The 18711-nt window shown below is 45.0% G+C and overlaps 3 protein-coding genes and 1 pseudogene across 4 annotated transcripts in view; 2 read left to right on the top strand and 2 right to left on the bottom strand.

Annotated features, from left to right (window-relative positions):
* LOC144482758 (uncharacterized) overlaps nt 1-18711 on the bottom strand; it is a 143781-nt gene that overhangs the window by 38824 nt on the left and 86246 nt on the right. The gene's annotated exons all lie outside the window — the stretch shown is intronic.
* LOC144482693 (uncharacterized) overlaps nt 1-18711 on the top strand; it is a 62629-nt pseudogene that overhangs the window by 14739 nt on the left and 29179 nt on the right. The gene's annotated exons all lie outside the window — the stretch shown is intronic.
* LOC144482752 (uncharacterized) lies at nt 348-1542 on the top strand. Its single transcript, XM_078201590.1, has one exon. The coding sequence runs from the start codon at nt 448-450 to the stop codon at nt 1540-1542; it is 1095 nt and encodes a 364-aa protein (XP_078057716.1). The 5' UTR covers nt 348-447.
* On the bottom strand, nt 10005-15894 carry LOC144482815 (uncharacterized). The gene is made up of 4 exons (XM_078201688.1): nt 15818-15894; nt 12770-13607; nt 11035-11126; nt 10005-10068 (listed from the first exon to the last, which is right to left on the bottom strand). Exons 1-4 carry the CDS (start codon nt 15892-15894, stop codon nt 10005-10007), a joined length of 1071 nt encoding a protein of 356 aa, XP_078057814.1.

Below are 18711 nucleotides of genomic sequence, written 5' to 3' on the forward strand. Positions count from 1 at the left end.
GTTATTTACAGCTTTCGGGGAACAAGATAGAAAATAATGCTTCATAGAAATTAACAACTGCCAATTGTAGATTCTATCCTTAACTGACGGTGATGAAATTTGTAAACCTCTTTTACAGGATCTTCAAAGGGGGAGGATTTGCAGACACAAAATTCAAATCAAGCATCAAGTGAAGAATTGACAGAGTCACTCAATTATCAGGCTCTGAATATCATTCGCCTTTGAATCTCGAAGGAGAAATGTCTTTCCGTTCTGTTTGCTTCAGAAAGTTTTAAACATCAGTGTGACTGGAAAAGCAGCAAGACACAAACATCTGGGTGAGAGTGTTCCAGTGACAGTTACATAGTTTGAAAGACCATCACCATTTACACCAGGAAGAGATTGTACAGACGCTTTGTGTGGCCACCTCAGCTGAACAACAAACCTGGAGACAAGGACACCCACACCATGGAGAAACCGTGGAAATGTGGGGATTGTGGGAAGGGATTCAAATCCCCGTCTCAGCTGGAAATTCATCGACGCAGTCACACTGGGGAGAGGCCGTTCACCTGCTGTGATTGTGGTAAGGGATTCACTCATTCATCCCACCTGCTGAGACACCAGCGGGTTCACACCAAGGAGAGGCCGTTCACCTGCTCCGAGTGTGGGAAGACCTTCACTACTTCATCTGATCTGCTGACACACCAGCGAATTCACACTGGGGAAAGGCCATTCACTTGCTCTGAGTGTGAGATGGGATTCAGTCGGTTATCTCACTTGCAGGTACACCAGCGAGTTCACACCGGGGAGAGGCCGTTCACCTGCTCTGATTGTGGAAAGGGATTCTCTCACTCCTCCAACCTGCGGATACACCAACGCGTTCACACTGGGGAGAGACCGTTCACCTGTACTGAGTGTGGGAAGGCATTCATTGACTCATCAAGCCTGCGGATACACCAACGAGTTCACACCAAAGAGAGGCTGTTTACCTGCTCCGAGTGTGGAAAGGGATTCAGTCGGTCATCCTTCCTGAAGGCACACCAGCGGATTCACACTGGGGAAAGGCCATTCACCTGCTCTGAGTGTGAGATGGGATTCAGTCGGTTATCTCACTTGCAGGCACACCAGCGAGTTCACACCGGGGAGAGGCCGTTCACCTGCTCTGATTGTGGAAAGGGATTCTCTCACTCCTCCAACCTGCGGATACACCAACGTGTTCACACTGGGGAGAGACCGTTCACCTGTACTGAGTGTGGGAAGGCATTCATTGACTCATCAAGCCTGCGGATACACCAACGAGTTCACACCAAAGAGAGGCCGTTTACCTGCTCCGAGTGTGGAAAGGGATTCAGTCGGTCATCCTTCCTGAAGGCACACCAGCGGATTCACACTGGGGAGTGGCCACCCACCTGCTCCGAGTGTGGGAAAGCATTCATTGATTCATCCAGCCTGCAGATACACCAGCGTCTTCACACTGCGGAGAGGACATTCACCTGCTCTGAGTGTGGGAAGAGATTCAGTCGGTCAATCTACCTGCGCAACCACCAGCGAGTTCACAAGTGAACACAGGGATTGGATTCTGCTGTTATTGTTGCTGTTAATCACACCCAGGACTGAACCATGTTCATTCTGACAGTTGGTGAATTGGGAGGATCAGAAGATCCTGGATCAGAAGGTCCAGCTCTGCTGGATTGGTCTTTCTCACAACTTTGCTTCCAGTGGGCTGGGAGAGCACATTTCCACAAATGAACCACACAAGCTGATGAAGGACATTTATTTGATCCTGGATAGTAAATCCTACTTCTCCTTCAAGTAGATCTAAAATAAATACGTTTGTCTCTGTTCCATTGAGTCTACAGCACAGGGCCAGGCCAGTCGGCTCAATTGGTCTATGTCAGTATTTATGCTCCACATGAGCCTCCACCCACCCCTCTTCATCTCCCCCCATCAGCATATCCTTCTATTCCTCTCTCCCTCATGTATGTATCTAGCTTCCCCTTCAATGTATTCATGCTGTTCACCTCAACCACTCGCTGTGGTAGTGAGTTCCACATTCTCACCACTCGCTGGTAAAGGTGTTTCTCATTAAATCCGTACTGGATTATTGAACCCCTTCATAATCTTGAAGACTTCCGTCAGTCTTCAGTTTTCCAGAGAAAAGTAACACCGGCGTTTTCAGAGGGTTAAATGCTCTCAGTTCCGGGATTATTCTCATGGGGTAAACCGGTCAGTCCCATTGCCCGGTTCTATCCCTTTATCCTTTCAGTTCTATTTCCCGCAAGTGTCCGTCCATTTTCCTTGTTAAATCGTTCATTGTCTCTGCTTCCACCACCCTCACAGGCAGTGAGTTCCAGCTCATTCCCACTCATTGCATAAAACAGCCCTTTCTCACATCCCCCTGGATCTCTCGCATCCTTATCCTTGCACCATCAGCTAATGGGAACAGCTTTATCATAGAATCATAGAAACCCTACAGTGCAGAAAGAGGCCATTTGGTCCATCGAGTCTGCACCGACCACAATCCCACCCAGGCCGTACCCCCATATCCCTACATATTTACCTGCTAATCTTCTAACCTACACATCTCAGGACACTAAGGGACAATTTTAGCATCTTTGGACTGTGGGAGGAAACTGGAGCACCCGGAGGAAACCCATGCAGACACGAGGAGAATGTGCAAACTCCACACAGACAGTCACCCAAGCCGGGAATCGAACCCAGGTCCCTGGAGCTGTGAAGCAGCAGTGCTAACCACTGTGCCATCGTGCCGCCCCACCTTCTCACATTACCTTACTCACATCACTTTACCTTCTCACATTATTTAATCCTATTTTAATTTTTTACACCTCGAGCAAATCTCCCCTCCATCTCCTTTTCTCGAAAGAGAACAACCCCAGCTTCTTCAGCCTAGCCTTGTGGATAAAATTCCTCATTCCTGGAACCATCCCGGTAAATCTCCTCTGCACTCTCTCAAGGACCCTCACGTCCTTCCAAATGTGTGGTGACCAGAACTGGGCTCAGTGTTCTGTTGTGGCCTCACCCAGAGCTTTAGAAACTATCAGCATAACCTCCCTGCTTTTGTTCTCAATTCCTCAGTTTCTGAAGCCCGAGATCACATAGTCTCCAGATGGGAATGGTCAACATTTTTGCTTGAACATAAAATGCATTTTAACAACAGTTTGGCTGAAGAAGATTTTGTCCAATGAAGGAAAGAGTTGTTGACACAAAAAGAAGCCATTTTGACCTTGCTCTCTCCAAAAGAGAATCCAGAATGTGAGATTCTGGGAAATGAAATTAAAAATGAAGCTGCAGCTACAACTGAGCAAGAAGAAGACATTTCAATGTGGAATTGACTGGAATATTCTCTCTGGATTTAAACAATGATGGAACTGCAAACATGGAAGAAAATCAAGTTCAAAACATGCACTCTGAACAGACTGTTTTCAAAATAGAACTTGAAAATTCACAGATGAACAGCAATGAGGACTCTCCTCTTGCAGGAGGAACTTTGCACTATAATTATTGGAAGAAGAAAATTTTCAGAAAACACTGCAAGCAGTAATATTTTCCATCTTCAGTGGACTGAGATTCCTGGACATGGAACCCAGCAGTGTGCAGTTACCAAGCTGGACTTGTGAATGTGAAGTGGACAATGGAGGGATTATTATGTCTATTGCAGGTTATAGGGTAATTAAACATTAGAATTTGGAACAGGAGTTGGCCATTTGGCTCTTTGAGCCTGCTTCACCATTTGATAAGATCACAACTATTTAAATATACAGCATGTTGTCGAAAGCAAAATACTGCGGATGCTGGAATCTGAAACAAAAACACAAAATGCTGGAAAATCTCAGCAGGTCTGACAGCATCTATCGGGAGAGAGAAGAGCCAATCTTTCGAGTCTACATTGTAATCTTTCAAATGGGATAATACGAGGATGATACATTTTCATTTCTTCATGGGGAAGGTGTTGCAAAGATCTAATTTCATAATTCCTAGGTTTTAGAAGTATGAATTAGTTCAACAATTGCTCTTTTAAAAATTTAAGGTAAATGGAAAACCCGCACTGAGAATCTGACAGAAACACCCGAAGGGGATTCACATTCACAAGACGTGGCCAATGTTGGTTTAAGATGTCAAAACTCGAAGGGTAAGAAGTGTAAAAGGGCAGCTGGGCTCTTTTAGCCGGAGACCTGGAGACTTTGGGTCTGACAATTATTGCCCTGTCTTTGTTACAGATTGGAATTCTTCATGCAGACCTCAGGAAAAAAAGGTTTAGCTTTGAAGCTAAATATCTAACAGACGTCCCAACAGATGTGTTAGCACGGGGATAAGTGAGCCCTGCTTGGAATTCTGGGTGTTTCTCACAGAAAGCAAGCAGTCTGCAGTTAGCTTGGAGGCCGTCAGCTATGGGACCAGGAGCTGTGAACCAGCTGTGGGACCAGAAGCCACTGGGTCATTAGGAACCAGGGGTGCTGCCAATGTTTAAATCACTCAGTAAAGAAGGCAGTGAAACCCACGGTTGGACTGAGGAGTCCACAGTTTTGAGGTCTCAAAGGAAAGTTGGAGAATTGTTTAGCCAAAAGCTAATGGAAAGAGCCTCCATAAAATCTTGGAGCCTGGAGAATAGCTGGAAAAGTGAGGAAAATTAAAGTGAATTCTGCAGAGCTTTGACATACCTTTGAGAGTCCCAGGAACAGAATTGAACTTTCAAGATATCATTAAGTATAAAGAAACTTTTGGGGTGAGGTTAAAAAACAGGTTTATACCATAAGTCTTTATTGACTACAGTATTCAGTTTGTAGTGCTGTATTCTTACATTTTATTTTGTTTTATACATACAGTAAAGTTTGTTTTTGTTTAAAAATGTTAAATCTTTTCATGTAATTCTTTTAGTTAATCACTGGGTGTTCACAATTTTCTTTAAACGTTAATTGTCCTGACCGGGATCACAAAACATTCACACAAACAATGTTTCAGAGCAAATCAAAGAAGAAAAAATGTGACTTTCCTCCTTTTGTACAAAGCATTACATATAAAGACACCCCTCTCCTCAGAACCACAATAAGTTGTTAATATTCTCTTCATGAAATAATCTGATAATTGAAAGACTTATGCTATGTTCATAGTGCTGGCTTTTAATATTTTGTTTTATAAATTTTGTTCTTGTGAACCCACTATCAGATCAGCCATGATCTTATTGAATGGCGGAGCAGGCTTGAGGGGCCAGATGGCCGACTCCTGCTCCTAGTTCTTATGTTTAAAAATGTGGAATCTTGTGGTGCAATTCTTTGTGAATCACTGGGTATTTGAGTTTCTCTTTAAACATTAACAATCCTGATTAGGATCATAACAATACACAGCAACATATTTCACAATGAATCAAAGAAACAAAATGTACAAAGTATTACATTATAAGACACCGCTGTTCTAGGATCCACAATAATTTCTGAGCTCGAGCACTTACTTTAGTGAAACAATCTGATAATATGAATAAAATTTATACTAATTGTCATCCCTTCTAAAGCAGGAGGGCGATCGCCCGGCACAGAGGATAATTTGGGATTTCTCCCATAGACCAATTGGCATGACCATCCAACCATCTGAAGTGAATTATTTACATGAATCGTACATGCAGTTATCAACTTGCAGTTTGGCTGATCAGCTAAGATTTTCTGCAGCATTTCATCGGTTACCGTGTGATTCCTTTCACAGAGTCCATCACTGAAAGGACTTTCAGCTGCCGTGTTCATGACCAGAATGTTCATGTTTTCACACACGTCTCCAAACTCATCATTAACAAATTCTCCTCCATTATCAGTCAGAAACTTAGCTGGTGCCCCAGGTCCAGTCCCTATCCACTTCTCAATGACTTGGTCTAGAATCATCCTTTTGTCCTTGTCATGTATTATTGAGAAAGGCTAAATTGGGTCACCCTGTCTATCATGTGTAGAATGAAAATATTTCTGTCTTTGTCTCATATCTTTAGATCCACGGAAATACCTTGTTAAAGTCATGTGCCAAGGGCAGCTTTACAATCGGATGTGACAGCATCCTTCAATACTTGTCACACATTCCACACTTTGCATTAGTCTGTTCTCTGAGCCTCAGATACTCTTCATCAACTCCCCTGCATCTTTTTGCGGGATTTTTAATCTTTAACAAGGATAAGAAAATTGTTTGCGTAGCTTTAAGACTGGTTGCGGTCTTTATCTCTGGGACGGAAGGGGAGCACACTGGTTAGCACTTTTGCCTCAGTGCCAGGGATCCGGGTTCGATTCCCGGCTTGGGTCACTGTCTCTGTGGAGTTTGCATGTTCTCCCCATGTCTGCGTGGGTTTCCTCCGGGTGCTCCAGTTTCCTCCCACGTTCTGATAGATGTGCTGGTTAGGTGCATTGACCCGAACAGGCGCCGGACTGTGACGACCAGAGGAATTTCACGGTAACTGTTTCCCTGTCATTCCTGCGATTCATTCACCTATTAGTGCTTTTCCAATCCTGTCTTTTTTGTGATATCCAGATCTGCTAAATATACTTACACCCTCATTCAAAACTTGACAAAGTCTGACTATGCTTCATAGGCACCCATCAGATCATCTTTCTTGTAAATCTCATCAATGAAACCGAGTAAAAGATCCAAACCTTGATCAGTGGATTTCCAGCTCAGAAAATGTTTTGCTGCCAATTTTCCTTTCGTTAGGAAGTGACAGTGCCAAGGCCAGACCTGGTTTTCTCATTGTTAGGGATGTAACCCATGTCCACATCGCCACTTCATTCTTCCACTGGTCGTATGGTTCAGGCTCCGAGAACATCGGCGGGTAATCAGACCCTGACAATTCCCACTGCCTTTCATCTCTCACAAAAGCTGCTGGGATTGTAAACTTCTGTCTGAAATATACTTTCCTCCAGTTTCCAAACTTCACCATTGGACAAACACTCTCTGTTACCATGTTATAATTCTGACAGCCTTATGGTGAAGGAAGAAACTGGAACCAATCTTTACTTGGAATACATTTAACTCCCAACTCTTTATACATACTTTCTTCATACACACTGATATAATTATTTGATCAAAGCCCTCCGTCTGTACATTCTTAAACTCAATTGATTCAATTAACACCCATAGTCAGGGCAGGAATCCGGGTTCAATTCCAGCCTCGGGTGACTGTGTGGAGTTTGCATGTTCTCCTCGTGTCTGTGTGGGTTTCCTCCAGGTGCTCCGATTTCCTCCCATCTTCTAAAGATGTGCGGGGTAGGTGGATTGGCCGTGGTAAATTGCCCCTTAGTGTCAGGGGGATTAGCAGGGTAAATGTGTAGGTTTACTGGAGTGGGGCCTGGTTGGGATTGTGGTCGGTGCAGACTCAATGGGCCGAGTCACCTCCTTCTGCACTGTAGGAATTCTGTGATTAAAAAGAAAAGGTCTCTAATCGGTGTGAACTTGTTGGTGTGTCAGCAAGTTGGATGACTGATGACGTTCCCTAAACTCAGAGCAGGGGAATGGCCTCTCCTCGATGTGGACTTGCTGGTGTCTCAGCAGGTTGGATGAATCAGTGAATCTCTTCTCAGAAACAAAACACATCAAAGGTCTTTCCCCAGTGCGACCACATTGGTGTTTTAGCAGACTGGATGACTCAATGAATCCTTCTCTTGGAGCAGGTGAATGGGTTCTTCCTGCTGTGAACTCGCTGGTGTGTCTGCAGGTTGGATGACTGAGTGAATCCCTTCCCACATACGGAGCAAGTGAATGGCCTCTCCCCAGTGTGAACCCGCTGGTGTGTCAGCAGATGCGGTGACCGAGTGAATCCCTTCCCACACTCAGCGCAGGTGAACAGCCTCTTCCTGGTGTGACTGCGTTGATGTGTCAGCAGACAGGATGACTCAGTGAACGCTTTCCCACACTCAGAGCAGATGAATGGTCTCTCTCCAGTGTGGATTCGCTGGTGTGTCAGCAAGTTGGATAACTGAGTGAATCCTTTCCCACACTCAGCACAGGTGAATGGTCTCTCCCTGGTGTGAACTCGCTGGTGTGTCCGCAGGGTAGATGAATCCTTGAATCCCTTCCCACACTCAGTGCAGGTGAATGGTCTCTCCACACTATGAACTCGCTTGTGTGTCTGCAGGTGCGATGACTGAGTGAATCTCTTCCCACACTCAAAGCAGATAAAAGGTCTTTTCCCAGTGTGGATGTGTCGGTGAATTTCCAGTTGAGATGGAGCTTTGAATCCTTTCCCACAGTCCCCAGATTTCCACGGTTTCTCCATGGTGCGGGTGTCCTTGTGTCTCTCCAGGTTTGATGATCAATTGAAGCCTTGTCCACACACACAAAGCGAGTATGGTTTCTCCTCACTCCGAATGGTGTGATATTTCTTTCAGGGTGTGTAATTGGTTAATGGTCTTTCCACAGTCAGTTCGCTGGTACACTCTCACTCATATGTGTGTCTCGATGCTTTTCCAGTCACATATTTAAACCTTTTGACGCAGACAGAACACCATTTCTTTATACACGCTTTTTTCATACACACTCATATAATGATCCAATCAATGCCCTCCATCTGTACATACTTCAACTCAATTCGAGACTGAGAGAGCGATGATATTCAGGTCCTTTTGAATCGAGTGAATGTGTCAGGTCTCGGTGTGACGTTTGGTTTCAGATTTCTATCGCAAATCTTCTCCTTCTCAAAACCTGTAAAAGGAATTTAGAAAAGTCAGCACTGTCAGTACAGCAGAGAAATTCAGAACACACGATTCTAGTTTCAGTTGAACATTCATTCCTATTTTGTTCACCAAAAGTTGTAAACCTCAATCTCACATATTCCCTCTGCTCTCACTCTGCTGTATCTAATATACACCCTCACAATTCTCCTGAAGGTGCTGATTGATGCTGAGTGGCCGACCCCTACTCACTGCTTCCTGACCTGGAGACCTGAAAACCTTGATGCAGACTGCCAGACTCAATACAAACACAACCCATAGGAACAGATTCTGGAGGAAAACATGTGTTGAATAAACACTGCTGTATTACTTGCTCAGAGCTTCATGACCATGTCAGTAAGAACTTCATTAAGGTGTTGAGTGTTCACAAACACAAACTCGCTGCTTATGAGAATGCTGGAATTAGAGATGATCCAAGATTTCAAGCTCAACTGGATGGACAACTGAAGGAAATAATCTTGCAGAGATACAAGGGTACAGCGGGAGAATGGGACTGGCTGGATTGCTCGACAGAGAGTCAGCACGGACTCGAATGAACATCTTCTGTGCTGTAATTAATCAATGTCTGGAAATGTATGTCACCACAGTGCTATATTACAAATTTGAAATAACAATAAATGAAATTTATCACAGAACCATAAATAATATATCTAATATGTACCTAACAACAAAACTAGACATAACACTGAGCTATATAAAATTACTGTCCCACAAAGAATCATAAATTTACACCAGATTACACCAAACATATCCAAAAATGCCAAACCTTACTATATTCCACTTAAATGTCAACTATCTCCTGAAGAAACCAGCCCTTTAATTGTGAACATTAGGAACGAGACCATCCTTTTAGCCAGACAAATCAATGTATCAAGCTGAGGGAGCAAAGGATGTCAATGTCTTTCAGAGAGAGCGAGAGACCTGGGCCAACCTTTCCAGAGTCTGCAGCCTCCCTGGATTCACTTCCTTACCCTTCAGTTGCTGCAAGTCCCCAATTTCCCCCAGAATGAGAAAAGAAATGGAAAGGGGGAGAAAAGAAAGTGTTTGACTCACAGATGTTGGCCTCTTTGGAGGGAGTTTGATTCCGTCTGAAGCTCAACCTGCATTGTCACAAAGACCGCGCTCTGATTGGCTGGAGGACCAGAGTCCTTCCGGTCTTCCAAGAATTTCCATTGGTCAACACCTCAAGCAGGGTTCAGAAACATTTCCGCACATGCGCAGATTCCCCTTTCCCTTGGACATGCGCAGATTCGAGCCCGGGCTACTGAGCGATTTCCCCAGCGCGAGGCATTGTGGGGCATCCGGCCGCCATTACTCCTCTGGAGCCCAGTCTCCAAACTCCTGGGACTGGGATGAAAGGTGGAGGCGGGAGTGACTGCACCCAGAAACAAAGCACATGTGGGTAGTCACTAGATTATATATTGATGCCCCATTAGCAAAGCAGTTCACCTTCAGGCATAAAGATTGAAATTTTGGGGTGAGACACTAGGGAGGGCAAGAGGTAGTCTGAAATTGAAACCGAGAGTTAGCACATAAAGTGGAGAAGAATTGATTTGATTTATTATTGTCACATGTATTGGGATACAATGAAAAGTATTGCTTCTTGCACACTATAAAGACAAAACATATCGTTCGTAGAGTACATGGGGAGAAGGAAAGGAGAAGGTGCAGAATGTAGTGCTACAGTCATAGCTAGGGTGTTGAGAAAGATTAATTTAATATATGTTAGGTCCATTCAAAAGTCTAATTGCAGCAGGGAATTGAAAAAGAAAGCAGGAGGAGAAAAGGATGAATTAGTGGAACAATCAATGGGGAGGAAGGTGGGTGTGAGAGGACAGAGATTTATAGTTTGAATGGGACAAACATGCCTAATGATAACCAGAATTTTCAGTTCTGATTTTGTATCCTGTACTTGATTACTTGATAACTTCAATCCTGCCATATACATTCATAATCTCTATCAGGTCAGCACTCAGCCTTGGCTTTTCCAGAGAATAGGGTGGCATGGTGGGACAGTGGCTAGCATTGCTGCCTCACAGCACCAGGAACCCCAGGCCTTGGGTGACGGTGGGATATGCACATTTGCCCCTTGTCTGTGTGGGTTTCCTCCAGGTCTCTAATTTCCTCCCACAGTCCAAAGATGTGTAGGTTAGTTGAATTGGTCATGGTGAATTGCCCCTTAGTGTCCAAAAATGTGTAGATTAGGGGTATTAGCAGGGTGAATACATGAAGCTATGGGGATAGGGCATGAGGTAGATGCATTGTCGGAGAGTCGGCGCAGACTCAATGGGCCTCCTTCTGCACTGTAGGGATTCTATGATTCTACGAAAACATTCCCAACCTGTTTAGTCTCTCCATTAACTTAAAAGCACTCTCAGTTCTGGTATCATTCTTGTGAATCTTTCTTGCATCATCTCGAGATTCTCTGTCAATCTTAAACGGGCAGACAATTAAAATTTAGATTCAGTTTAACTTGATTGCTTGAGCCTAATTACTCAGTTCCAGACTGACTCTGAAACACTTCAGTTCAAAAGAGAGTTTACCATCAGGCAAGACAGGACTCTGAAATGGCAAATAATAACAATGTTTATTTAAAAGAAAAAGATTTACCTGTGAAATACATGAGGAAGTTTTGCCACCTCAATTGGGGGATCACCCCAGGTAAAAGTGTGAATGTTCCTGAGGTTCCTGAACTAACAGTAACTTCCCAAAATCCTGCCCCAGGGGCACTCAGTATCTCCACGAATAGAGCTCAACTTGTAAACACAAGATGGTTCTTGAAACAGACCTTTAACTCTTTAAGCAGCATTACCTCATCTCCAATATATTCATAGAATCATAGAGTGCAGAAGAGGCCCTTCAGCCCATCGAGTCTGCACCAACACACGAGAAACACCTGAACTCCCATCTAATCACATCTACCAGCACTTGGCCCATAGCCAGCAATTTATATTCAGATCACTGATACTTAGAGATGCTTTCACTGTGAAGTCATCAATTAATCCAGTCTTGTTGTATAATACCAGTGCGAGTGAAGCCTGCTTTCAAACGTACTCTTCCCAGAAACTATCCCCAAAACATTCTATGAACTCATCTACATGACCTTCGTCCAGCTGACTTTCCCAGTTTATAAATAGATTAAAATCCCTCTTGATTATTGCCGTAGCTTTACCACAAACTGCCATTACCTTTTCCTTTGTACTCTGTCCTACCGTGTCGTTACAATTAGAAAGCCTGTCCATCACTCACTCCCACAAGTGAATTTTGCCTTTACCATTTCCTCATCTCAAACCAAACCACTCCAAACATCCTGGTTTCCTGAACTTAGGTCATCCCTCCCTAATGTGCTAATACTGCCAATAATCAACAGAGACATCCTTCCACCGTTTCCCAGACTCCTGTCCCTCCTGAATGTCACATACACATGTTTAGCTCACCACTGACTTCTCAGGGGCAATTACCGGTGGTCAATAAATGCTGGGTGAGCCAGTGACACCTACATCCCATGAATGAATAGGAACAAATTCAGGCCCCACTCTATGTCTCTCTAATGGCGATCAACTCATAATTCTTTCCTTATATTTGTGCTGCTGTCAGTTCATCAGTTGTGTTTCAAAAGCTACGTGTGTTTAGATGCAGAGCCTTTAGTTTTGTCCCTTTAATATTTTTGTAGCGTCTAACCACATCTACTGATGTAATCTATAATTTGCTCTTTCATTATCTTCCTGTCACAGTCTGTTTATCATTTCCCAAATTCTTACCTTTCTCTCATTCCTTACTCTTTCGTTTGCCACATCTTCCAAAACGTATCAGAAAAGACCCAACAATGGAACAGTCGGTAACAGGACATCAATCAGTCTCCTCTTACCCTCGAGAAATCAAGGACGCAAACATGTGTGATTGACACAAAGTTGATTTAATCTATACCCAGAATCTTAAACTCCAGTGTAGTTACAAGGATTATTAACTTCAACTTCAACCGAAACAACCTCTAACTGTCAGAATGAGCATGGTTCAGTCTTGTGATTAACAGCAGCAATAACAGCAGAAACCAACTCCTGTAATCATTTGTGAACTCGCTGGTGTTTCTGCAGGGTGTTCGCACGGGTGAATCCTTTCCCACACACTGAGCAGATGAATAACGTCTCCCTGGTGTGACTGTGCTGGTGTTTCAGCCGGAGGGAATGCTGAGTGAATCGCTTCCCACACACACAGCAGATAAACGGTCTCTCTCCAGTGTGAACTCGCTGGTGAATCAGCAGATCCATTTTGCCTTTGAAGCTCTTCTCACAGTCTGAACATTTAAAAGGTCTCGTGTCAGAGTGAACACGTTGGTGTGAAGTGAGTTGGGCAGACTGGGTGAATCCCTTCCCACACTCGGAGCAGGTGAATGGTCTCACACCAGTGTGAATGTGCTTGTGTCTCAGCAAGGTGGATGACTGAGTGAATCCCTTCCCACACACAGAGCAGGTGAATGGTCTCTCCCCAGTGTGAACTCGCTGGTGATCCAACATTTTGCATAACTGAGCGAATGCCGTCCCGCACTCAGGACAGGTGAATGGTTTCTCTCCAGTGTGAACTCGCCGGTGTGTCAGAAGGTGGGATAACTGAGTGAATCTCTTCCCACACTCAGTGCACATGAATGGTTTCTCTCCAGTGTGAATTCGCCGGTGTGCCTGCAGGCTGGATAACTGAGTGAATCCCTTCCCGCACTCAGCACAGGCGAACCATCTCTCCCCAGTGTGAACTCGATGGTGTGCCAAAAGATTGTATTTGGTTTTAAAACTCTTCTCACAGTCAGAACATTTAAAAGGTCTCATGTCAGTGTGAACAAGTTGGTGTGCAGTGAGGTGGGTTAGTCGAGTGAATCCCTTCCCACATTCAGAACAAGTGAACGGCCTCTCCCCAGTGTGACTGCGTTGATGAGTTTCCAGTTCAGAAGGGTAACTGAATCCCTTTCCACAGTCCCCACATTTCAACTGTTTCTCCATGATGCAGGTGTCCTTGTGTCTCTCCAGGTTGGATAATCAGTTGAAGCCTCGTCCACACACAGAACACGTGTATGGTTTCTCCTCGCTGTGAATGATGTGATGTTTTTTCAGGCTGTGTAAATGGTTAAAACTCTTTCCACAGTCAGTTCACTGGAACACTCTCACTCGGGTGTGTGTGTGTGTCTGGTACTTTTCCAGTCACACTGATGTTTGAAATCTTTTCCAACGAACAGAACAAACATCTCTCCTTCCACATTCAAATTCAAGTCCTGATGAATTAAGTGACTGTAAAATCAGCAGATAATTTCCTGTCTGCAAATCCTTTCCTTCTAATCCCCAGTAAAATATCTAGTCACCCGTGATCTAACTAGTGTCTCAGATTTCACAGTAACTCCATTGCAATGTTAATGTAAGCCTTACTTGTGACTAATAGATAAACTTTAAACATGAGATGACTGAGTACACCCTTTCCCATGTACAGGGCACGTGAATGGTCTCTCACCAATGAGAACTCACTGGTTAATGAATGAATCTCTTCCCACACATTGGGCAAGTGAATGGCTTCACTCCAGCATGAGTGCGCTGGTGTTCCTGCAGAATATTGTTGCTTTCAAAGCTATTCTCAGAGTTATAAAATTTAAAGATCTCACATCGGTGTGACGACGCTAGTGTCTACAGATTGGATAAATGAGAAAATCCCATCCCACACATGGTGCAGGTGAACAGTCTTTCCCCAGTGTGAGTGCGTCGATGAATTTCCACACAATGGGTAATTGAATTCTTTCCCACAGTCCCTGCACTGGAACACTCTGTGTGTGTGTGTGTGTGTGTGTGTGTGGCGGGGGCAGCTTGGTGCTTTTCCAGTTACACTGATGTTTGATTTTTTCCCCCACAGACAGAACACACAAACATTTCTCCTTCCACATTCAGAAGCCGATGGTATTCAGATCCTGATGAATTGAGTCATTGTCAGATCTTGAAGTGAAGCTTGATTTGAGTTTCCTGTCTGTCAATTCTCTACTTGTAACTCTGTAAATCCAGTTCATACAGGTCAGTCCAGGACACAAATTCAGAACAGATAATTCTAGTTCGCGGGGAATACTTATTTCTCTCTTATTTCCCAAAGCTGCAAATTCCAATTCCACGCACTTTCCCTCAACTCATCACAATGGCTTCACAATTACCAATACTGAGACTCGTATTGAATTCCAGATTATTAACTGAATTTAAATTCCACCAGCTATCCTGGTATGTTTTTAACCATTATCCCTGGAACATTATTCTGGTCCTCGGGATTACTGGTGTAGTGCACCCCAATGGAGAATAGGAATGACCCAGAGCTGAATGGTTCCACTCAAGGGTCCGTAATATCCAGGTTCTGATTGATCAAGTGACTCTCTCAGATCTTGATGTCTTGTTAGATTTCGGTTTTCTGAGTGTAAATCCTCCCCTTTGAACTCCCTGTCAAAGGAGGTTCCAAAATCCATCAGTGTGAGTGCAGGCTAGAAATCCCCCCCCCCCCCCCCCCCATTCTCTCCTCCTGCTCCAGGGTCAGTAAAGTGAGTGAAAGATGATTCTCATTCACAAACCCATTGCTGCATTTCCTTCCTGAAGCCACATTTGTCCACTGGGGCCTGGCCCCGGGAGAAAGCGCTGCAGCTGCCGTTGTGTTGGGTGTTGAGGCGGTGCCGCTAGTTCCTTATTGGGGGTGTTGAAGCCTCCACTGGGTGTGTGGAGCCTCCCCTCCCACCCACTGCCCCTAACGCTGCCTCCGCTTATCCGCCTCCTCCCCGCCTGACGATCAGACAAACAAGCGCCTGTCCCTGGACATGAGCCGCACTGCGCATGCCCAACGTCACAATGCCCGGGGACTGATTGACGGCAGCTCTGGGCCAATAGGAAAAGGGGGCGGGCCTGGAGGACCGAGCAGGAGCGGCTGGTCCTCCAACCAATCGGAGTGAATGAGGGGGTGGGATCTTAAGCATGCGCAGTAGCGCAGTAGCGCAGTAATGGCGACAGACAGACAGTTTTTATTCGAATCCACAAACGGTACCAGGAAAATTGCGGAACGCGGGGACGGTGGATCTGGCGGGTGGGTGAAGTGTGTTTGTAAACATGTTGTTCAGGCCCAACTTCCAAAAAAGGACTTTCTGTTTCGCGCCGAGCGGGGCCGCAAAGTCCAGTGTTCGGCTCAGGTTAACGACCGCCATCTTTATTGGGGGCTCATGCGTTCCGCCATCTTTGTAAGGGGCAAAGGTGTCAATGAGTGGGAGGAGCTTGTTCCCCATTGTTCAGAATGGAGACAACTTGTCCATCAACCCTCTGCCCCGGGTAATCTGACCCTGTTTTACACAGAGCCAGATGTTTAATTGATCAGGCAAAGTGGCAACATAACAAGGAAAGGAAGCAAATTCTGCTCTCCGGATCCCACTAACTATTTTAAATTTTAATGCTTATCCATTAGTCACAAGCAAGGCTTATATTAACACTGCAATGAAGTTACTGTGAAATTCCCCTAGTCGCCACACTCTGACACCTGTTCAGGTCAATGCACCCTAACCAGCACGTCTTTCAGAATGTGGGAGGAAACTGGAGCACCCAGGGGAAACCTACGGAGATGCGGGGAGAACAAAGAACAAAGAACAGTACAGCACAGGAAACAGGCCCTTCGGCCCTCCAAGCCTGCGCCGCTCCTTGGTCCAACTAGACCAATCGTTTGTGTCCCTCCATTCCCAGGCTGCTCATGTGACTATCCAGGTAAGTCTTAAACGATGTCAGCGTGCCTGCCTCCACCACCCTACTTGGCAGCGCATTCCAGGCCCCCACCACCCTCTGTGTAAAAAACGTCCCTCTGATATCTGAGTTATACTTCGCCCCTCTCACCTTGAGCCTGTGACCCCTCGTGATCGTCACCTCCGACCTGGGAAAAAGCTTCCCACTGTTCACCCTATCTATACCCTTCATAATTTTGTACACCTCGTGTAATCTCCACATAGACAATGACCCAAGCCAGGAATTGAACCCGGGTCCCTGGCACTGTGCTACCGTGCTATTCAGAGGTCTTGCCCCGTATGCCCAAAGATCTGTGGTTCATTTCAGTCTCATGAAGACCCGTGGCAGAAACTCTCAACGCTGAGTAGACATCATCCTCAAATCGAGGAACAGATAACAGCAACTGGCAATGCGCAACATGGCATGATTTTGATTTAATTGGATTTATTATTGTCACATGTACTGGGATACAGTGGAAACTATTTTTTCTTGTGCTATATGAGCAAAACATACCGTTCATAGAGTACATAGGGAGAAGGAAAGAAGAAGGTGCAGAATGTAGTGTTACAGTTGTAGCAACGGTGTAGAGAAAGATCAACTTAATATCCCATTCAATATCTGATGGCAGCAGGGAAAAAGCTGTTCTTGAGTCAGTTGGTACATGATCTGACTTTTTGTATCTTTTTCCTGACAGAAGAAGATGGAAGAGAGTATGTCCAGGTACGTGGGGGCCTTGATTATGCTGGCTGCTTTTCTGAGGCAGTGGGAAATGTAGATGGAGTCAGTAGAACAAAATCTGACAGAGTCACTATATTCATCAAAACCTAAATGAACGTATGTCTGTGGAAAAGATTCAAACGTGTGTGTGACTGGAAATTGGGAAAAGCAATGTCATGGAGGGATTTGAAAAGAAAGATGAGAATTTTGAACTGAGTTGCTGCTCAAACAGGAGCCTGTGTAAGTCAGTGAGTCATTGAGATATTGCAGAGATTTGGATAAACTCAAATTTATCACAGGTTGAATGGAGGCTGGTCAGGATGTGAAAAATTGTCAAGTCTAGAGGTTATAAATGAATGAACGAGAGTTTCAGGACATGTATTTGGACCAAGTCGAGTGATGGGAATTAGATTTAAGGTGGCACAGTGGTTAGCGCTGTTGCCTCACAGCTCTAGGGACCTGGGTTCAGTTCCCGACTTGGGTGACTGTCTGTGTGGAATTTGCAAGTTCTCCCTGTGTCTGCATGGGTTTCCCCCGGGTGCTCCGGTTTCCTCCCACAGTCCAGAGGTGTGGATTAGGTTGATTTTCCATGCTAAATTGCCCTTTAGTGTCCTGGGGTGCGTAGGTTAGAGGGATCAGTGGGGTAAATATGTGGGGTTACGGGGATGGGCTGAGGTGGGATTGTTGTCAGTGCAGACTTGATGGGTGGAATGGCCTCCTTCGGCACTGTAGGGTTTCTATGAGATAGAAACTCATTCTTGGAGGTGGCAGAGATAAATGGTCAGAAACTCAGCTGGCAGCTCTGAAGAAGAGTTATAGGGACTCAGAACATTAACTCTGTTTCTTTCTCCACAGATGCTGCCAGACCTGCTGAGTTTATGCAGCATTTTCTGTTTTTATTTCAGTTTTTGCTTTTATTTCAGTGAAATAATTTTCGATCGTTGCAAACAGTCTGGTTCAGCCTCAGACTGTTGTCAGGGAGAGGGATGGAGTCAGTGGGTATGGAGTAGAGTTTGTAGTCGGGTCTTAATCTTCTCACTATTTAAATAGAGGAATTTTTTGTTAATCCAGTGCTGGATGTCAGACAAGGGCGGCACGGTAACACAGTGGTTTGCACTGCTGCTTCACAGCTCCAGGGACCTGGGTTCGATTCCCGGCTCGGGTCACTGTCTGTGTGGAGTTTGCACATTCTCCTTGTGTCTCCGTGGGTTTCCTCCGGGTGCTCCGGTTTCCTCCCACAGTCCAAAGATGTGTGGGTTAGGTTGATTGGCCATGCTAAAATTGCCCCTTAGTGTCCTGGGATGCGTAGATTCGAGGGATTAGCAGGTAAATATGTAGGGATATGGGGGCAGGGCCTGGGTGGGATTGTGGTCGGTGCAGACTCGATGGGCTGAATGGCCTCTTTCTGCACTGTAGGGATTCTGTGATTTCTGTGAAGTCAGGATGGTGTGTGACCTGAATGGGAACTTGGAGTTGCTGCTGTTCACATACACTTGCTACCCTGACTCTTTGAGGTGCCAGAGGCTGAGATTGGGGAA

The sequence above is a fragment of the Mustelus asterias genome, unplaced genomic scaffold (genome assembly GCF_964213995.1).
Source record: "Mustelus asterias unplaced genomic scaffold, sMusAst1.hap1.1 HAP1_SCAFFOLD_42, whole genome shotgun sequence".
Classification (NCBI taxonomy): domain Eukaryota; kingdom Metazoa; phylum Chordata; class Chondrichthyes; order Carcharhiniformes; family Triakidae; genus Mustelus; species Mustelus asterias.